Source organism: Rhamphochromis longiceps, linkage group LG18 (genome assembly GCF_057381845.1).
Source record: "Rhamphochromis longiceps isolate RC_006_pf linkage group LG18, R_longiceps_female_GT1.1, whole genome shotgun sequence".
Taxonomy (NCBI): Eukaryota; Metazoa; Chordata; class Actinopteri; order Cichliformes; family Cichlidae; genus Rhamphochromis; species Rhamphochromis longiceps.
In genome coordinates, this window is record NC_140574.1 from 20,736,848 (window position 1) to 20,752,505 (window position 15,658).

Here is a 15,658-nt window from a genome sequence, read left to right on the forward strand (position 1 = left end):
GTCTAACTCTCTTGGTAGGACAGTTCGGTATTCCCAAGCCAGCCAAGAAACATGCCATGTTGTTTCCTTTTCAGAGGACATGTCTGAAACATCTCGCACCTCAACTGCTCCATTAGATGTGTAGGAATAGTGGCTCTAGCCCGACCCACTCTAAGCCAGAGGAAGCTCATTTCCAACTTTTGTATCCACAAACTTATTCTTTTGGTCACCACCCACAGCCTGTGGTCACAGATAAGAGCTGGAACGTTCATGCTCAGCTCTCGTATCATCTACAACAGGGTGTCCAACTCCAGTCCTCGAGAGCTACTGTCCTGCAGCTTTTAGAGGCATCCTTAATCCGACACACCTAAATCAAATGAGTGGCTTGTTACCAGGCCTTTGCCAAACTTGGCATGCTGAAGAGAATCCAACCATTTGATTCAGCTGTGTTGGATTAGGGATGCATCAAAAAGCTGCAGGACAGTAGCTCTTGAGGACTGGAGTTGGACACCCCTAATCTACAAGATACAATGCAGCTGCATCAAGTTTTCACTCCACTCCTAGTAATTCCCAGTTTTTGAATAAAATTCCAAAATACTTGAATTCCCCAACCCAAAGGAGGATTCCATTTTTTTCCAGCCAATAACCTTGTTGAAGCTGACTGCCTGATTCAGGTTAATTCAGTTCAATTTTATTTATGCAATAGTGCCAATTTACAGCAACAGTCACCTCAAGGTGTTTAAGATTGTAAAGCAAAGACCCCACAGCATTAGACAGAAAACCCCAACAATCAGATGACCCCCTGGTGGGAAAGAAGAACCCCAGACTATATTCTAGTGCAGTGGTTCTTAACCTTTTTCGGAGGTACCAGTTTCATATATGCATTCACTGAACCCCTCTTTAGTGAAAAATAAAATAAGATTTTATTTTTAATTCAAGCCATACATATGTTTCTTAATGGTGCACAAAATGAGCCGTGCATGTCGCAGCGGAGGCTCTGCCGAACCCCTGAGACCGGCTCACCGAACCCCTAGGGTTCGATCGAACCCAGGTTAACAACCACTGTTCTAGTGTGATCACAACAGCCATGACACCTTTGATTTCTTGGACCAGAACTACCATCCAACTTGTCCTTTGCTTTACCCTTTGTTTTTATGTCAACTAGAACTTCTGCGGTATTGATCCATTTGTTTGTGCATAAGATCATAAAATGGACTGAAGCAATCTTGTCAACACTTTCCTGAGTTTTCAGGCCCTTCTCTCCATGACAACTAGGATAGGCTAGCCCCGACTCGACCCTGAGCTGGATAAGTGGTTAAGAAAACAATGGACTCGTAGGAAGGCAGGAAAGCTAAATCAAAACTAAAATATCTGATTTTTTTTTAGGACTTACTTCTGAAAGATTGCACTGTAAAGTGCATGAAACAGGAGGTCCATTAACAGCTTATAACACTAGAACCACTGAAAAGATTTCCCATTGGCTGTAAAACCTTATGTGTCATGTTGTTAATAAATGAGGTTTAGGCATCCAAAATACAAGAAAAAAAATCGTAGCTTGGGGCAAAATTGACTCTTTCACAATATTTCCCCATGTTATGGTGACAAATCCCTCCCCATACGATTTCATGCTGGGAATGGAGAGGTGGTATGAAAGCCAGAACATACAGGAAGAGATACGTTGAATACTAATTTGGGTAACATTGTACTCAAACATAATTTTTTTTATCTTCTTTTTTTTCACACCCTTTGCTCAGTAATTATGGCTCGCACTCCACCCATCTCAATTCCAGCATTTATTTTCCTCTCATCCACACATCTGTTTTGTGACTATAGTGTGTACTGCTGTTCTACTGACGAACTCTTTCAAGAGACAGAGATCAAAACAGGCAACTAAAGTACTGCTGCCGGAGTAGTTCTCCTCACCGCTCCTATTTGTAGCACAAGAGGACAACACATTCAGTCTTTAGGGCCGAGACGAACAAAAGAAAGTGAGAAAATGTCAAAAAATGCTGTTATCTGAGTATAAACCACGTATTTAAAGTAAATTCTCTTTTTTTGTCGTTGAAGTTGTTGTTGTTGGTTTTACAATAATAAGGAAGTTTATTATATAATGAGCTTTTTGTATCAAAGTGTTTGTTGTTTTAATGGAGCATATAATTATTAAACTGAATAATAACCCGTGTCATATTACCTGTTCCAGCATACTGAGGGGGCAACACTTAAGAAGCAGTAAATGATCATCTGACTAAACAAGACCCACCAGCAATGAGTTCATTCACTCCCATCGTCTGTGTTAAAGCCAGACTGAAGTGCTGCTGTCTTGGTATTCAAATGCATCACTGGAGTTTCATTTGTTGGAGAGGTCAGCCTATGACAGGGATCAGTGTATGGCAGACGGAGGGCAGATTGATTTGACCTCTCTTTTTCTGTCTCTCTCCAACACTGGATGTTGTCCCATTTAGTGTGACAGACTCAGGAATGTGTATATATATATGTGTGTGTGTGTGTGTGGTGTGTGTATGTCTGTTCTTTATGCCTAGCCTTACAAAGCACTGGCCCTGACCAAGGCAGACTGAGGTTGATAGATTGTACTCAACTATCTGTCACAGGCCAGGGAAGGGAGAAAAGGACAGGTCAGAGGAGACAGAGGGCTGCATTTTGATAGTGTCCTATTGAGAGAAACGGTTCGACAAAAACAAGTGGGATAGCCTGTCACTGGGAGCTGACATGAAGCGATGAGCTGTCAGTCTAGTTTTGTTTTTCCTCATTAAGAAGTCCTTTTCCTAAATGCGGCATTTGTAGCCAGAAAACTACTTTATGATCCTCTCTGGCTGAGTGCCCCATGATAACATGTTCAGCGATACAAAACACAATCTACCATGTGTCAAATGTTGTTGTTGTCAAGGCGCCTCTTTTGACGGCAGTGGGAAAGGTTGGTGCATAAATTGAAAGGTGTATTACAACAGAAGGGGGCTGAGGCCATACAGTTAATAGGAAAGCTTCTTAAATGCTCCAAGAGAAACAAAGTAGGGGAGTGAATGAAGAACCCCATTAACCTTATCTGTGATTAGAGACCCCTAATCACAAGCAAATGAATGCATCCTAATCACCAAGGCCATCAAGAAAAAAACAATTAATCAGCGAATCATTATCAAGCACGTACATGATTTTGGATGGTACTGGATTTCACATGGGGTTTTTTTTTTTTGTGCTTCTGTGCTTACATGTGTGTGTGTGTGCACACGCGCTTGCATGTGTGTGTGGTTTGGTGTGTTGCAATCAGCCACTCCACATGTGCAGATTTAAGTGTGCATACATATGGAGTTTCTTTTGTCTGTTTTATGCAGCAATTTTAAAAAAAATAGAATTAAGGGCAAAACTATTGACACCGCACTCCAAAAAAAAAGATGAAGTTTTCAACCCCAAAATTTGGTTTGCTAATCTGTGGCTTGCACATGTCTCTTGGACTTCCACCAAAAGTGAAAGAGCAGGTGAAACTTGTAATCTAATCACTACTTGTAAAAAGACGACTCTCGGTTTTAATTTATGAATTTATGAATTTATTTATTTCTATGCTTTAATTTTAAAAATCTGTTCTCTCTGAATGTATAAAGCATAACAGGTAAAACTCTCATTAACACATCCTCTTTAACATTGACTCACTGAATCTTGTATAAACACACACACACACACACTTGAAAAATGTGATGATGCTCTTACTCATTTAATGCTGAGTACAATCTCCTCATTGTGTTATTTGGATTAATGGTAACAACGTGCTTGAATCTTGAATAGAACTGATGTGAGCTAATGACTTATGAGTCAATCTACAGCAACACCGTCTTTGCAGCCTCTCCAAGGAGGAGAAACGGATCTCTTGTATCTCTTTCACATTCTCACACGATAGCCTAAATATTTATTATGTCTATCTTGCATGTGCACACTGGTATTGTCGTGTCCATTTGCATTGGTTTGTTTGGTTGTTTCCACTTCTGCAGCCTGTCTGTGTGTCTGTGCTCTTCGTCAGCAAAGTGTAATGAATATCTCTGAAGAGACTGTGTGCTGATAGCAGGGGACAGGTACCATCAGATTTGGCATCATGGGCAGATTAATGAGAGTGCTGTATTTAGATACAGTCCCGTGTCCTTGTCTGACCTACTGCCAGAGAGTCGTTCTACTCAGGAAAAAATAGAAGAATTTATTTATTTATTTAACTTATAAATATATTATATTTTTTACAGTTCTATCTGCAATTACCTCAGGGAAAAACTGTTTGTTTGTATTTTTCAGTACATTTCCAAAGAGACTGAAGTTTGGCAGGGCAGCCTTTAAAAAAATACATCTTTAGGCAAAACTAGCCGCCATCATATATCCCCTACAATGAGCTGATTTTCCATCTCCTCTCTTGAGCTGTGACCCAGAAAGTACAACTGTGCCTGGGACTCGCAGTGGGTCCTGACCCTGTATTTGGAGAACACTGGTCCAAAGCACATCTGTATTCAGCACCAGCGCTGTACTCATATTGTCAATGGCCAGCACACAGTCCCCTGAAGATGGATGAAGCTAAAGTCTGGCCTAATAACCAGTCTATACCCTCAGGGTGGGTGTAGCACTGCACTCCTCTGTCACCTGAGTCCCTGCGCTGTCTCTATATTGACTTAGGCATTTCATTTTCAGGCATTCATATTCATTACCGGACAAACCTTCCCAGCTTCTATTGTGTCTGGGAAACATCTCTCTTTCCTGCCTTTCTTGTTCTGGACCATTATCTTTTCTGTCTGCTTGTCACCTGCTATACCTGCTACTACAAATCTAAATAATGAGTAAGTTTGAGCAAACACTGCTGTCCCCACTTATTTATTTTTTCATCCTAAAAAGTCTTTCTTGTGTATTCCTGGTTCCTTTTGTTCTTTTTAATGTCGTTGTCACTGTACAGAACTAACTAAACACCACTTTTGTTGTTGGTGTTGTTGTTTTTTTCTTTCTGGGAACCGAATGGGAATAAACACATTGGGCTTAGAGTGGAAGACGCTGGCTGAATGTTGACAGATCAAAAACTCAATAAATTTAGGGTCAACTCGCAGAGTGTAGTGCACAAAAAAGATTTAATCGCAGACAACTCCGAGAATACCCCTGTTGGTGCAGGTACCTTTTGATTTGATATGATTCTGGTGTTGGAACAGAGAAATGAAAATAGAACAGGGATGGTGCAATTGTAGGCTTAACCATGCTGAAAAAAAATCAGGCCACCGAGAGAATGAGAGGCTCTCTACAATGCGTTTGGGCTCACTATTGGTATTGGGCCGGGGCTCTCAAGCTGAAGTAGGCAAGTACTTGTTCGGCTTTGCGTGGATCATTATCAGAGTGCTGTGTGGGAGAGCGGGTGCACGCGCATCCGTGTTATTCTATGTGCTTGTTTGGCCGTGAGTGTAATGTAAGGGAGGATGTGCTACAGCAGCCGCTCTATTGTTCCTCCCTCCCCTACTCTTCCTTCCTTCCTCATCCCCAGGGTGTGCACGGCAAACAGGGACAGATTTCTCCTGTACTTAGAGATGACCTGTGGAGTCATAGGTGATGATGACTGGCCGGGTGAAAAATAAGGCCAGGTGGCTACGAAAGACTGAAAAACCAGCCAGTACCAGAGCCCGTGCTGCGCTGTGCCATGCCACATCGTAGTGCCACTCCTCACCACACCATTAAAAATGACAAATGCCCTCATCAGCTGCTTCCCCAGGTTAGCAACCGCTGCCTGATGCTCCTGAAGCCTTGCGTCTGCCCCAGTTCATCAGCTGGAGTTTGCCACAATTGGGACAACCATTTATTAAATGTGAGTCACCTTTCATTTTTGTCATTGCAAAGGTTGGGAGCAGAATAAAAAAAGAGATAGAAAGCAGTCAAAACAGCTCAAGTGTTGTTGGATAAATGCCGCACATATTTAAGTGTATTCCGTTATGCTATAACCTTAAGACATATACAGTAATTTTAGAAGCTGTGGACAATAATAAAACCCCCAAGATAAAAGTCATCCTTTATGTCCAGTAAAACGAAAGCAGGTGAAAAGTATCTGGGACAGTGTACTGTGAAGGGACAGCACTGAAGTATTAGGCCAGCCAGTGGCCTGGGGTAAATTCAGACCTATTCAGGCTGCAGATTAACAACTCCATCCCAATTCTTCAGCTCCAGGGACACGGGTAGGGGGACACATCTATCCCAAGACAGGTGTATGGTTCTGGGCTACAGGGCAGCAACTGTCCCTCCCTCCGCTGAAGCGGACCCTGGCCCTCTGTGTCCCTGCAGGGAAAAGCCCATTGTGTGCACCATCTGTTGCCTCACAGACGCACACAAAAGGGGTGACGGGGACAACGGGAGGGAGCTGATGTGCAACGCCTGTTTTATATCATTAGGAGGTACAGCTGAATTTGTCAAAGCTATTAAAGAGCATTTTCAGTGCAAATAGGGCTTGAACCTGTGGGCACAAGTGAAGCTGCCAAGCTATAAAATCAGCTTTATTATTCATTCGCGTATCTGGGAAGTCCACTCAAAGTGATTCAAAATGAAATCAGCTGTGATTTTTAAGAGACTGATGAAATGATACTTTGAACCAAAGGTGGATGGGCTGCAGAGCAAGTGGTTCTCACAGTCAGAGTCAAGCTTTACGGGGTAAGCTCGACTCTAGGTTTGCTTGACTTGTAGGTGCAGCTCTGAGCCGACTGGTGGCGTTATTTCCCTTCACTGTAGCGGATACCGCTTCAAATAGGTCAAGGAAAAGTTTTGTGTTTTGACAATGTGCGGTGGGAGGAGCGCCGGGTTACCGATTGGTTAGTGAGTTTCAGCTACCAGTCGGTGATTGGCCCCGGCCCTCTAATGGGGCTGTGAGCAGGCAATGTCGGGTCTCCCCCACCTACTCCACCTACACCCCCTCCCTGCCTCGCACCCCCTTGCTCGCTACACTTCGCTCCTTCCTCGCACTGATTGTCACACATTGTTTACTACGGCTTGAAATGTGACACACAACAGAGGCTATCTGCTGGAGTACCGCTCTGACAACTGGGATTCTTTTTGACGCGCCCCGTGCGTCTTGGTTATTTGGGGGACAGGCTGTGGAGACTACCCTTCTGCCATGACAGTGGATTTGTTTGCGCTCTTATGCGTGCTGGTCATCACATCCTCTGCGATGGAAGGTAAATAAGAAATTGGGACTAATACTTGCCGTATATGTGGACATGACTCTCTCCGAGGGGCGCTTTGTAATGTGGGGGATGCATGCAAGGTTCTGTGTGAGGCAGCGCTGCGTCCGTGGCATGCAGAGCGATGCCATGCACGTGGGTCGCTGTGGGCATCCAGTTATTTCAGAGCAGCATCCTCCGGCTCCGCTCGTGTAACTCGTACTTGTGAAGAACGAGACGTTGCATGATTAAAATGCGTTCACAGCAGCGTGTGATAGTTTATCAGTGACTGTTTATCTTTATTCTATACATAAGTGCAAGCCAGCAGAAGCCTCCGTTATTATTTATGTTATTTTCTTATATTTCCTTTTCCCCCCTAAGTAGTGTTTTCTCAGGGGGATGCAAGCGCTCGCATTTATTTTCCTTTTTTTTTTTAAATTAAACTAAATTACTACAACGAAAATCCACCGTGCATTGTTCTGTGGCACTTTGAATTGGCGAGGCAAACTCTATTAGACTGTGTTGATGGGATATATAGTGTCTTCTCTCGTGTTATTGTACAGTAGCAGCCTCTTTCTAATATAACATACACTAAAGCACACCGGCTTCCCCTTGGCTGTCTGTATCCACTCCCACAAACAAGTAAATTAAAAGCACAGTTAAAATGTGTTTTCTCACACACAGGTTTTCTCTTTAATCGTTTACAACTCTCCTCCTGGGCTGTCCCCAGCTCTGGCGGTACTCTATAATTTGGCGGTGGCTTTCTTGTTTGTGCTCATCAGATTTCGACACTGATATGGATACCAAGCCCAGGCCCAAATTGCTACCTCTGCAAGAATGGATATTCTGAGGTTCAAATGTTTACCCTGTGTGAAATGACAGCAAGAAATGTAATTTTGGAGAGATGAGTGGAGGATGAGAGGGAGGAAAAAAATTTCCCTGCTTGGAAAGAGGTGTGGGATTTCTGCTTTGGAAAAAAAAACGGGATGGGACTGAAGCAGATGGGCAGGGAGATGGCCCCTGGGTTACCTCAGTAACAAGGATGAAAGCGATTTCCTTGTTTTTTGATGCTAATTGAAAGGAGGTTGCCCCATGGGAAGGTTAAAATCTTTGCTGATCTGAACTCCAATCTGTTGCTCTTTCATTTTTTTTGTCTGTGTGTGCGAGAGAGAGAAAGCGAGAGGGATTGAGCGGGGGCCATTGATCACATTATCCCTGCCTATCCTGTCACCCTTAATCTGATTAGTCCAAATCTGCTGATAATCACAAAGTGTCAGGGATCTGTTTGTATGCGGCGGGTGTCGGGGTATCCGTGTAACTTTAGAGCCACGACCATATAGAAGGCTGATTGTGATGAATTGAATGGTTTATTTGACCTTACGCATATGGTCGTAGTAAACAACAATTACATCATCGATTCAGACCCTCAAGACCACGTACTGATGAACTGTGGGATGAAATTATAAGGAAGAAGTACTCCAAGTGTGATTGCATGGGCGGTAGGCTGTGGCTCAGGAGGACGAGTGGCTTGCGTCATCATATCAGGTGGTTGACGGACGGTGGTTCAATTCCTGTAGTGTACCCAATGAATCTGCCGCAGTGTGAATGTGTGAGCGTTAGTTTAAAGCGGGTGAATGAGGGTTGTTGTAAAAAAAGTGCTTTGAGTATTCAAATTGAATACAAAAGTACTATATAAGTACCAGTCTATTTGTCTCGAAGGTGGATTTAAACTCCAGCTGCAGCATAAATACTACACCACACATCAAGGCAAAATATCAACTTACAGAAACACATTCACTGGCGAGCTATTGAAAAGGTGCAGAGAGGCAGTCAGAACCAGAGCAGAAGGTTATAACAGTTAAGTGTGAAGACAGGGCTCTGTATGGTAGCAGTGAAAAAAAGACTTCTCCTTATTATCTTCACTTTTCTTCACAGCTCTCCTCTTTTCCTCGTTTGTCTACCCTACTCTGTTGTTCCTAGTTTTCTTCCCTCATCTCCCGGTTCCGCTCTCATCTCTCTCATCGCTTCTTCAGCTCACTGTCTCTCTGGTATGCATGCACTACTTGCCAACAGCAGCAGTAATACTGCTTTGCTTAGAAAGCCACTGCTTATTTATGTTTGCCCTTAAACCAATTAGGCCCAGATAAGCCCGCTCATTTACCGGCCCAGAATGTGGTGGTGGAGAAAGCTGGAGTGGAGCGAAGGGAGGATGAAACAGCAGCGGAAGATAGACAGAGACCGAATGAGATAAAACGATGAGCGAGACAGAAAGAGAGAGGTCAGCGAGTTTCAGAAAAGATACGGTATGCATGTTTTACAAATGAGATGACTGTAAACGAACCGGGCTAAGAAAGTAAACGAGCACCCTGCTATATCAGGGATCTGACATACAGTAGATGTCTGAGCCATGGCGCAGCATTGTAAAACAGCAGTTTTATTCAGTATGAGTATGATAAGAGAATGTTAGTAATGTGCTGTAACCAGTCCCCCAGGATGCTGTGCTAAGTAGCTGCGCTGCACTATGGTGATGCATCATCCTCAAACGATGGAAGAGAATGTATTGTAGACTCCTGAATAAATAGCAATTATGATCGCTTAATCGATAGTTGTAGGTTATGCAGGTCAGCTAAGTTAAGCAGTGGTGGTGTGGTTGATTAGAGGTCAGAGGAGAGAGTATAGAAGCTTACGTTCGTACGCTTGTCTCAGTGTAAGTAACCGCTCTGTTGAAGTGTCCTTGAGCAACACACTGACTCACCTCCAGGGGTACTACACTGTGGATGACCTGTTGCTTCTCCCCATGTTGTGCAGATAATTCAGCAAGCTTTCCTCTGTCGTCTCCCACCCTTTAAACCTTGCATTGAAAACCGAGCTCATACTTTGTGACAGCAGAGTTAAAAATGTTCTACTGTTCAGTGTGTAAGTTGTGCGCGCTCACCAGCTGTGCAGAGGAGCCAGCCTGCAAAAAGAATCCTGTTGAGTCTCTAATGGATTTTAATGCAAGATTGCTCTTTTCCTCTGCTCTCTCATTTCATATTATTAGACAAAAATAACAAAGGAATTAAAGCTGAACCGAGGCTCGTGGGTTGATGTGGTAAGTGTAAAAAGACATAAAGCATTATTTGTGTGAGGGGCTGACGTGTGTATTTTAGCCGCAGGCGCTACTGCTGACCTGGGACCACCTGAAGTAGAATTCAATTTCTCCCTTGTTTTTTACAGCCATGTGTGTATTGTGCGTTTGGGTCCCCATGTTGTGAGTATAGCTCTAAAACACATTATAGCTGGCAGGGGCAGCAGACATGGCCTCATCCCATAATAGAGGCTTTATTTTGCCCACAGTGAAAAGACGACTTGTTGTTAAGGTTCGCTTACATAGCTTACTCAGCTTACTCAGCTATGACGACCCCCAGTGCAAACCCCCTACGTGCAGCTTGTGTACCTGCAGTCCTGCAAAAGTGCTTCTTTTCCTGTGAAACTATAACACTTCCAGCGCACGCAGTGCGAGGAACATTCTGTGAAGGGTTTCCCACATTTTCAAAATGTGTTTCACTTCCTCCTCCTCATTCTCTGCGTCTCTGCTTCCTTTCTCACTGTCTTCCCTCAAAGCCCACGTACACGTGACATCCACAGAGAGCACCCCTCAGAGTTCACCTTACCCCAGAGACATCTGAGCCATGGGATGGCCAGATGGTGGATGCAGGTTGGGAGCTTATGCATGTGCACATTTTTTGTGCACAGCCCCCCTCCCCAGTGTGAGAATGAGTTCTGTCAAGGTAGAGCATAGAAAGAGAGAAATAAAGCACTATGCGCTGTATTGCAAGCGTCTCCTCTGCATCCCGGTCCATTTTAATTACTGAAATGGGACTTGCATCGTGGATATCTCATGTTCTTTACGACGCTGTTTTCCAGTGTCGTCCACGCATTTCCGAGCCCAGAGATTTACCGCGGCGATGCTATCAGCAGTGTTAGGTTCCTACCCGTCTTGCTTCGTGCTTGGCCCTTATCTGAGCAGGTGGCCGACTGTGGGACGAGAGCTACGGCCTTATCTGTGCGATCTCGGGGATAAACAGACCCACTGCATCAGCAACATACGAAACGCATTAGAGCACAGGAGTGAAAGCGGTGACGCTCGTGACACAGTTCAACCTCAAACTGTGTGAGTCATCTGTTTGCTGGTGAAGCCAGATCGCTCAAATGGTGAGCACACAACAGGGAGAGAAGCACGCAGCGCGCTCAGTGATTAGACTTGATGTGCACAAGAGCACAAACTTTGAGAGAACCCTCCAAGCCACACCTAGTATAGGAAAATGGCAATGCAGGTTATTGATTGGCTGCAGTGACCCAGCTTCTCCACCACTCATGGATGGTAGTGTGAAAAATGTGCTTTTTCTAATTCTTTTTTTCAGTCTCAGAGGCTTTTTTTCCTCTCCATTATCACCTGTCCTACAGATTGGGTGACAGTTGTTCAGTCAGCAGGAAAGGGGAGCCTCTTCAATATCTGTTGAGCTGAGAGGTGAGAAGAAAAAGCATTGATCACCGAGTCTTATTTCCCAGTGTTCACGCAGCCTTGCTCCTGAGGCTGTTATACTTAAAGCACCATTTCAACCACCTCTCCTCCATCCCATGGTCCCTTAAGCTTGTCCATTTCAGCTTCTCCTCACCAACTCAGAGTCAACCCAGGACCAAAATGCTTGTTACTGACTTTTTCAGAAGTTCTTCTTGTCTGTTAGATTGTTCTTATGAATTTAATATGAGGGTGCAACCTTTAAGAGCCTGTTAATAGTGCAAAAAAAAAAAAAGACATATGGCACCATGTTTTTATTGCTGATCAAATAAAGTTGTTAAGATAGACCCCTTTCTTTCTATTTCCCAGTAGACTTTAGGAAATATACTTTTTTAGACATAAATAACTGTGTAGTTATATTAAACCTCTGTCTACAGACGAGCACGACGGATACCATTTATCACCTAGCTTCACCTTTCATGTCACCATTTTAGCATTAGCCATAGCAACGCGCCGCTACTTTCACAGTAACACATGGCTAATGTGGCTGTCAGGTAAATGCTAATAGTTAAACAGGTAACGTTGACGTGTGCATCGGCCAGGTTAACATTTCTGATCTCTTTAATCTCACTCTTTGATAATTCGGTATTGTTGAAGTGAGAGCTTCACTGACCTTTTCAAAAAGGGTGAAGTGTGCATCACTGTTGATATTGATCCTGTTAAAAAAAGAATTTTAATATTGATTATGATCAGAGTATTGTTTTTTTATTTTTTTTATTGGCAGCCAAAGTGCAAAGTACAAAAGGCACCATCTCTGGCTGTGGGAGTATTAATTCGGATGGCGTGGGTATTTTAAGTAGAAATATATATTCCAGCATGTTTTGCAATGAAGTGTGCTACTTCCACCTGAATAATTTGCCAGTTATTTCACTCTGTTTTTATTTTACACAGCATTTTAGCCTTCTTAGTTGCATTTTGGCTGTAGATTTGTTTTTTTGTGGTTGTAAGCGCAGGGTACACTCCCGTCTGTAAACTCTTATTTCCCAAACCTAACAGCCTTTGAAAAACTGGCTATTTCTCCCTTCTTCTCCCCAGTTTTTTCCCCCCATCTTTCCCCCTTCCCCCCGCAGACGTTTTTGGTTAAAAACAGATGCATTTATAAAGCATTATAGGGAAAGTGAAACATGAGCCTGTCGTCCTGAAGATGTAACAGGCACAGCATTGGCAGAAAGAGAGGAGCGAGACTGTTGGGGTTGTAGGCGTGCAGGCAGAAAGAGCTTCATTTATGATTGTTATAATGAGATCTATTTTTAAGTCTGGCCCAGAATGAATTAATATGACTTTTAAGCCCAAAATCTAAGGCTTAAGGGCGACAAGTAGGAAGGGAGTGGTGCAAGAACACGTAGTGAATCAGTGTTTTTGTGACTTCCAATGCGTGGGAAACTTGAAACGTCTCTTTTAAAGTCTACAATCAAACTGATAAGAATATCAGCTAAGAGTACATGCTTGATAACTACACACTGTGTTTATTCAGCAAATCCCTTGCTGCAGAAGTTTAGATGTGCAATATATGAAGCTGCCACCATACAGGAATTTTATAAAACTGTGGGACTTTTGCATTTAAAGTGAATTAGCAGCCCAGCGGATGCTGTGTCTCCAGCGCTCAGAGGAATTAAAGGCAGAACGTTAATAGGGCTGAAATTACGGTTGGTGGTGGAAGCTGCTCCACTTCTGATTAAATAAAAGCCGGCTCCTCTACAGGCTGTTTCTCATAGGGACTGACAAGCTCTCACACACACACAAGTACAGTTGTAAATGTGCGAGAGCCTCGCAGCGCACACATACACAACGACATGCATAGCTTTGATGTGTGGAAAGGAAACGAGCAGAGACTGAGAGCTAAGGGCCTGGGCCTGAGGCCTGTCCCATTATTAATGAGTAAGTGCCAGAGCTTCTCCCAGGTTCAGGACATGTGGACATATTTCACTATTCGCCTGCCCTTCTCCTCACCATAAATGTAATCTCTTATTAAACATTGGCTTCGTGGCAAGAGAGTGTCAGAGAAATTGTGCACGTATATTTGTGTGTCTGCATTTGTGTCCCATTAGCAAGAGAAATGAAAGTAGTGGTGGAGAAAAATGAAGTGCCTGCGCAGTGCAAAATGGAATGCCAGCTTCCAAGGGGGACACTGATGGGCCAATAAGTAGCAGTGGTGGGAGGACAGTTTTCACCCTGCATAACACTGAATCTCTCTGCCAGGCAAATTTCAGCCTGCCCTGTGCTGTCCACTTTTCTAGCTGGAGAAGAAAAGAGCATTTCTGGAGGTAATTAACTATTGATTTGAAGCATAGAGGGTAATGGGGAAATGAGCGGACAGTATCTCGATCTACCGGCAGCGGGCTGGCTGGCTAGAGTACAACTAAGGAAACTGACAGGGTGTGAGGAGCATTTCCTAAGTGAAACAAAGCCAAAGGTGGTTTGTTTGGGTGTGGAGTTCTGTTTTCATTTTGGCAGAGAGAAGAAGGAATCAGAAGCCTGTGAATGTCTGTTGATTGCTGCCTTACTTTCTGCGTCACATGCAGCTGTTAAACTGTGGGGTCTTTGATCAGGACGGCATCCTTGACACTTATCTTCATTTGACATCATTTCTGAGAAAAAAACACAGTGACATCATCTGTGGGGTCACAAATCCCTTGACATCACACCTCATCCAGCTAACTTCAAACTTAGGATCACACCTACTTGGATCCAAACCACTGCGGCCAAAAGACTGAAGAGAAACACACACACTGGGATTTCTTCATTTATTAGTGAGATTTTTCTTTCCTTAGCTTGCCATGTTTATGTTTGGTTTGATAGCCAAGTTAATTCGAGTCTATATTGCTGACCTTCCAGGACCAAAGGGACTAATTTAAATGAGACGCATCCCGAGTTCAATTCAAAACCAAACGTCCTCAACTTACACTTTTAACCCTGCAGGAGATGATATATATTTCACAGAGAGTGTTGCTGTGTTCCTTCCTCTGCGCTCTCCTTTGACAGCTCTGTGTGGTATTGTTTTTGTTAGCGGCGAGCTAGAGGACAAGGATTAGGACTCATTTGTGCAAGAGAACAGAGGCGACGAGGGACGAAGAGACAGAGAGGGAGCAAATGATAAGCCTGTATCTGCCTACAATCTTATTTGTGCTAATGAGGAGGCTGGTGGTTCTGGCTGCTAACCCTTAAGCACATCCAGCCTTTAGAGTGCGTATGGCTACATGTCATTTTTATGAGAGTACGTCTCCTTAGCTCTCTATGGGGATTGTGATTTAAAAAAAATGGAAAAAAAACAACAACTCTGATGTAGAGAGGTTTTATTGTTGCTGTTAGCCAGACTAGTTTGTGTATTTGCTATTAGTGCAAGCTTAGTTGTTACAATTGCAGTTGAAATTTCTGAAGAATGTCTTGATTCAGCTAGTTAGCAGACTCAGTAAATCACTCTTTTCCCAAACCTCTATTGGGGCTCAGTGAACGGTATAAATTCACGCCCCTCTTCAATTGTTCTCTTCCTCCTCATTCCCTATTCTTAAGAAGTCTGTCCCTTCCCTGCTTTCTGCATTTAAAGCGGCATGCCTTTGATGTGAGCTTTACACACTGTTAGACACCCACTCAGCAGATTGACACTGATGTCTGGGCGGAGTCGGTCCATTTCTGAGAGCTGGGGAGATTAACTGCCTGAATATACTGTACACATATGGTACACAGTCAGGTAGTTTTAAATAACGTAAAGTGGGATGTGGACGTGAATGAACAGATGTGCTCATTTTTCCACTCCGGCCATGCTGCACTCAGCTGATGACGTGTCAAGATGATAAATGTTCCTACTAAGCCAAGCTGAATGTAATTGTAGAGCGGTTTTCCTGGTGTTTTACAACTATGTCACACCGATTTTAGAGGAAGCTCAGTTAAAACCAAAAGATACATTCTTGACATTTAAGATGTCGATTGGATATTATTTAAAAAAATAAAAAAT

At 43.4% G+C, this 15,658-nt stretch overlaps 1 protein-coding gene across 2 annotated transcripts in view; it reads left to right on the top strand.

Annotated features, from left to right (window-relative positions):
* The first annotated feature begins 6,905 nt into the window (after nt 1–6,905).
* ephb1 (EPH receptor B1) overlaps nt 6,906–15,658 on the top strand; it is a 184,737-nt gene continuing 175,984 nt past the window's right edge. For both annotated transcript variants that reach the window (XM_085389992.1, XM_085389993.1), the window contains exon 1: nt 6,906–7,160. In XM_085389992.1, the coding sequence (XP_085246118.1) occupies nt 7,100–7,160 (61 nt within the window). In that variant the 5' untranslated portion in view covers nt 6,906–7,099. The remainder of the gene's footprint in view (nt 7,161–15,658) is intronic.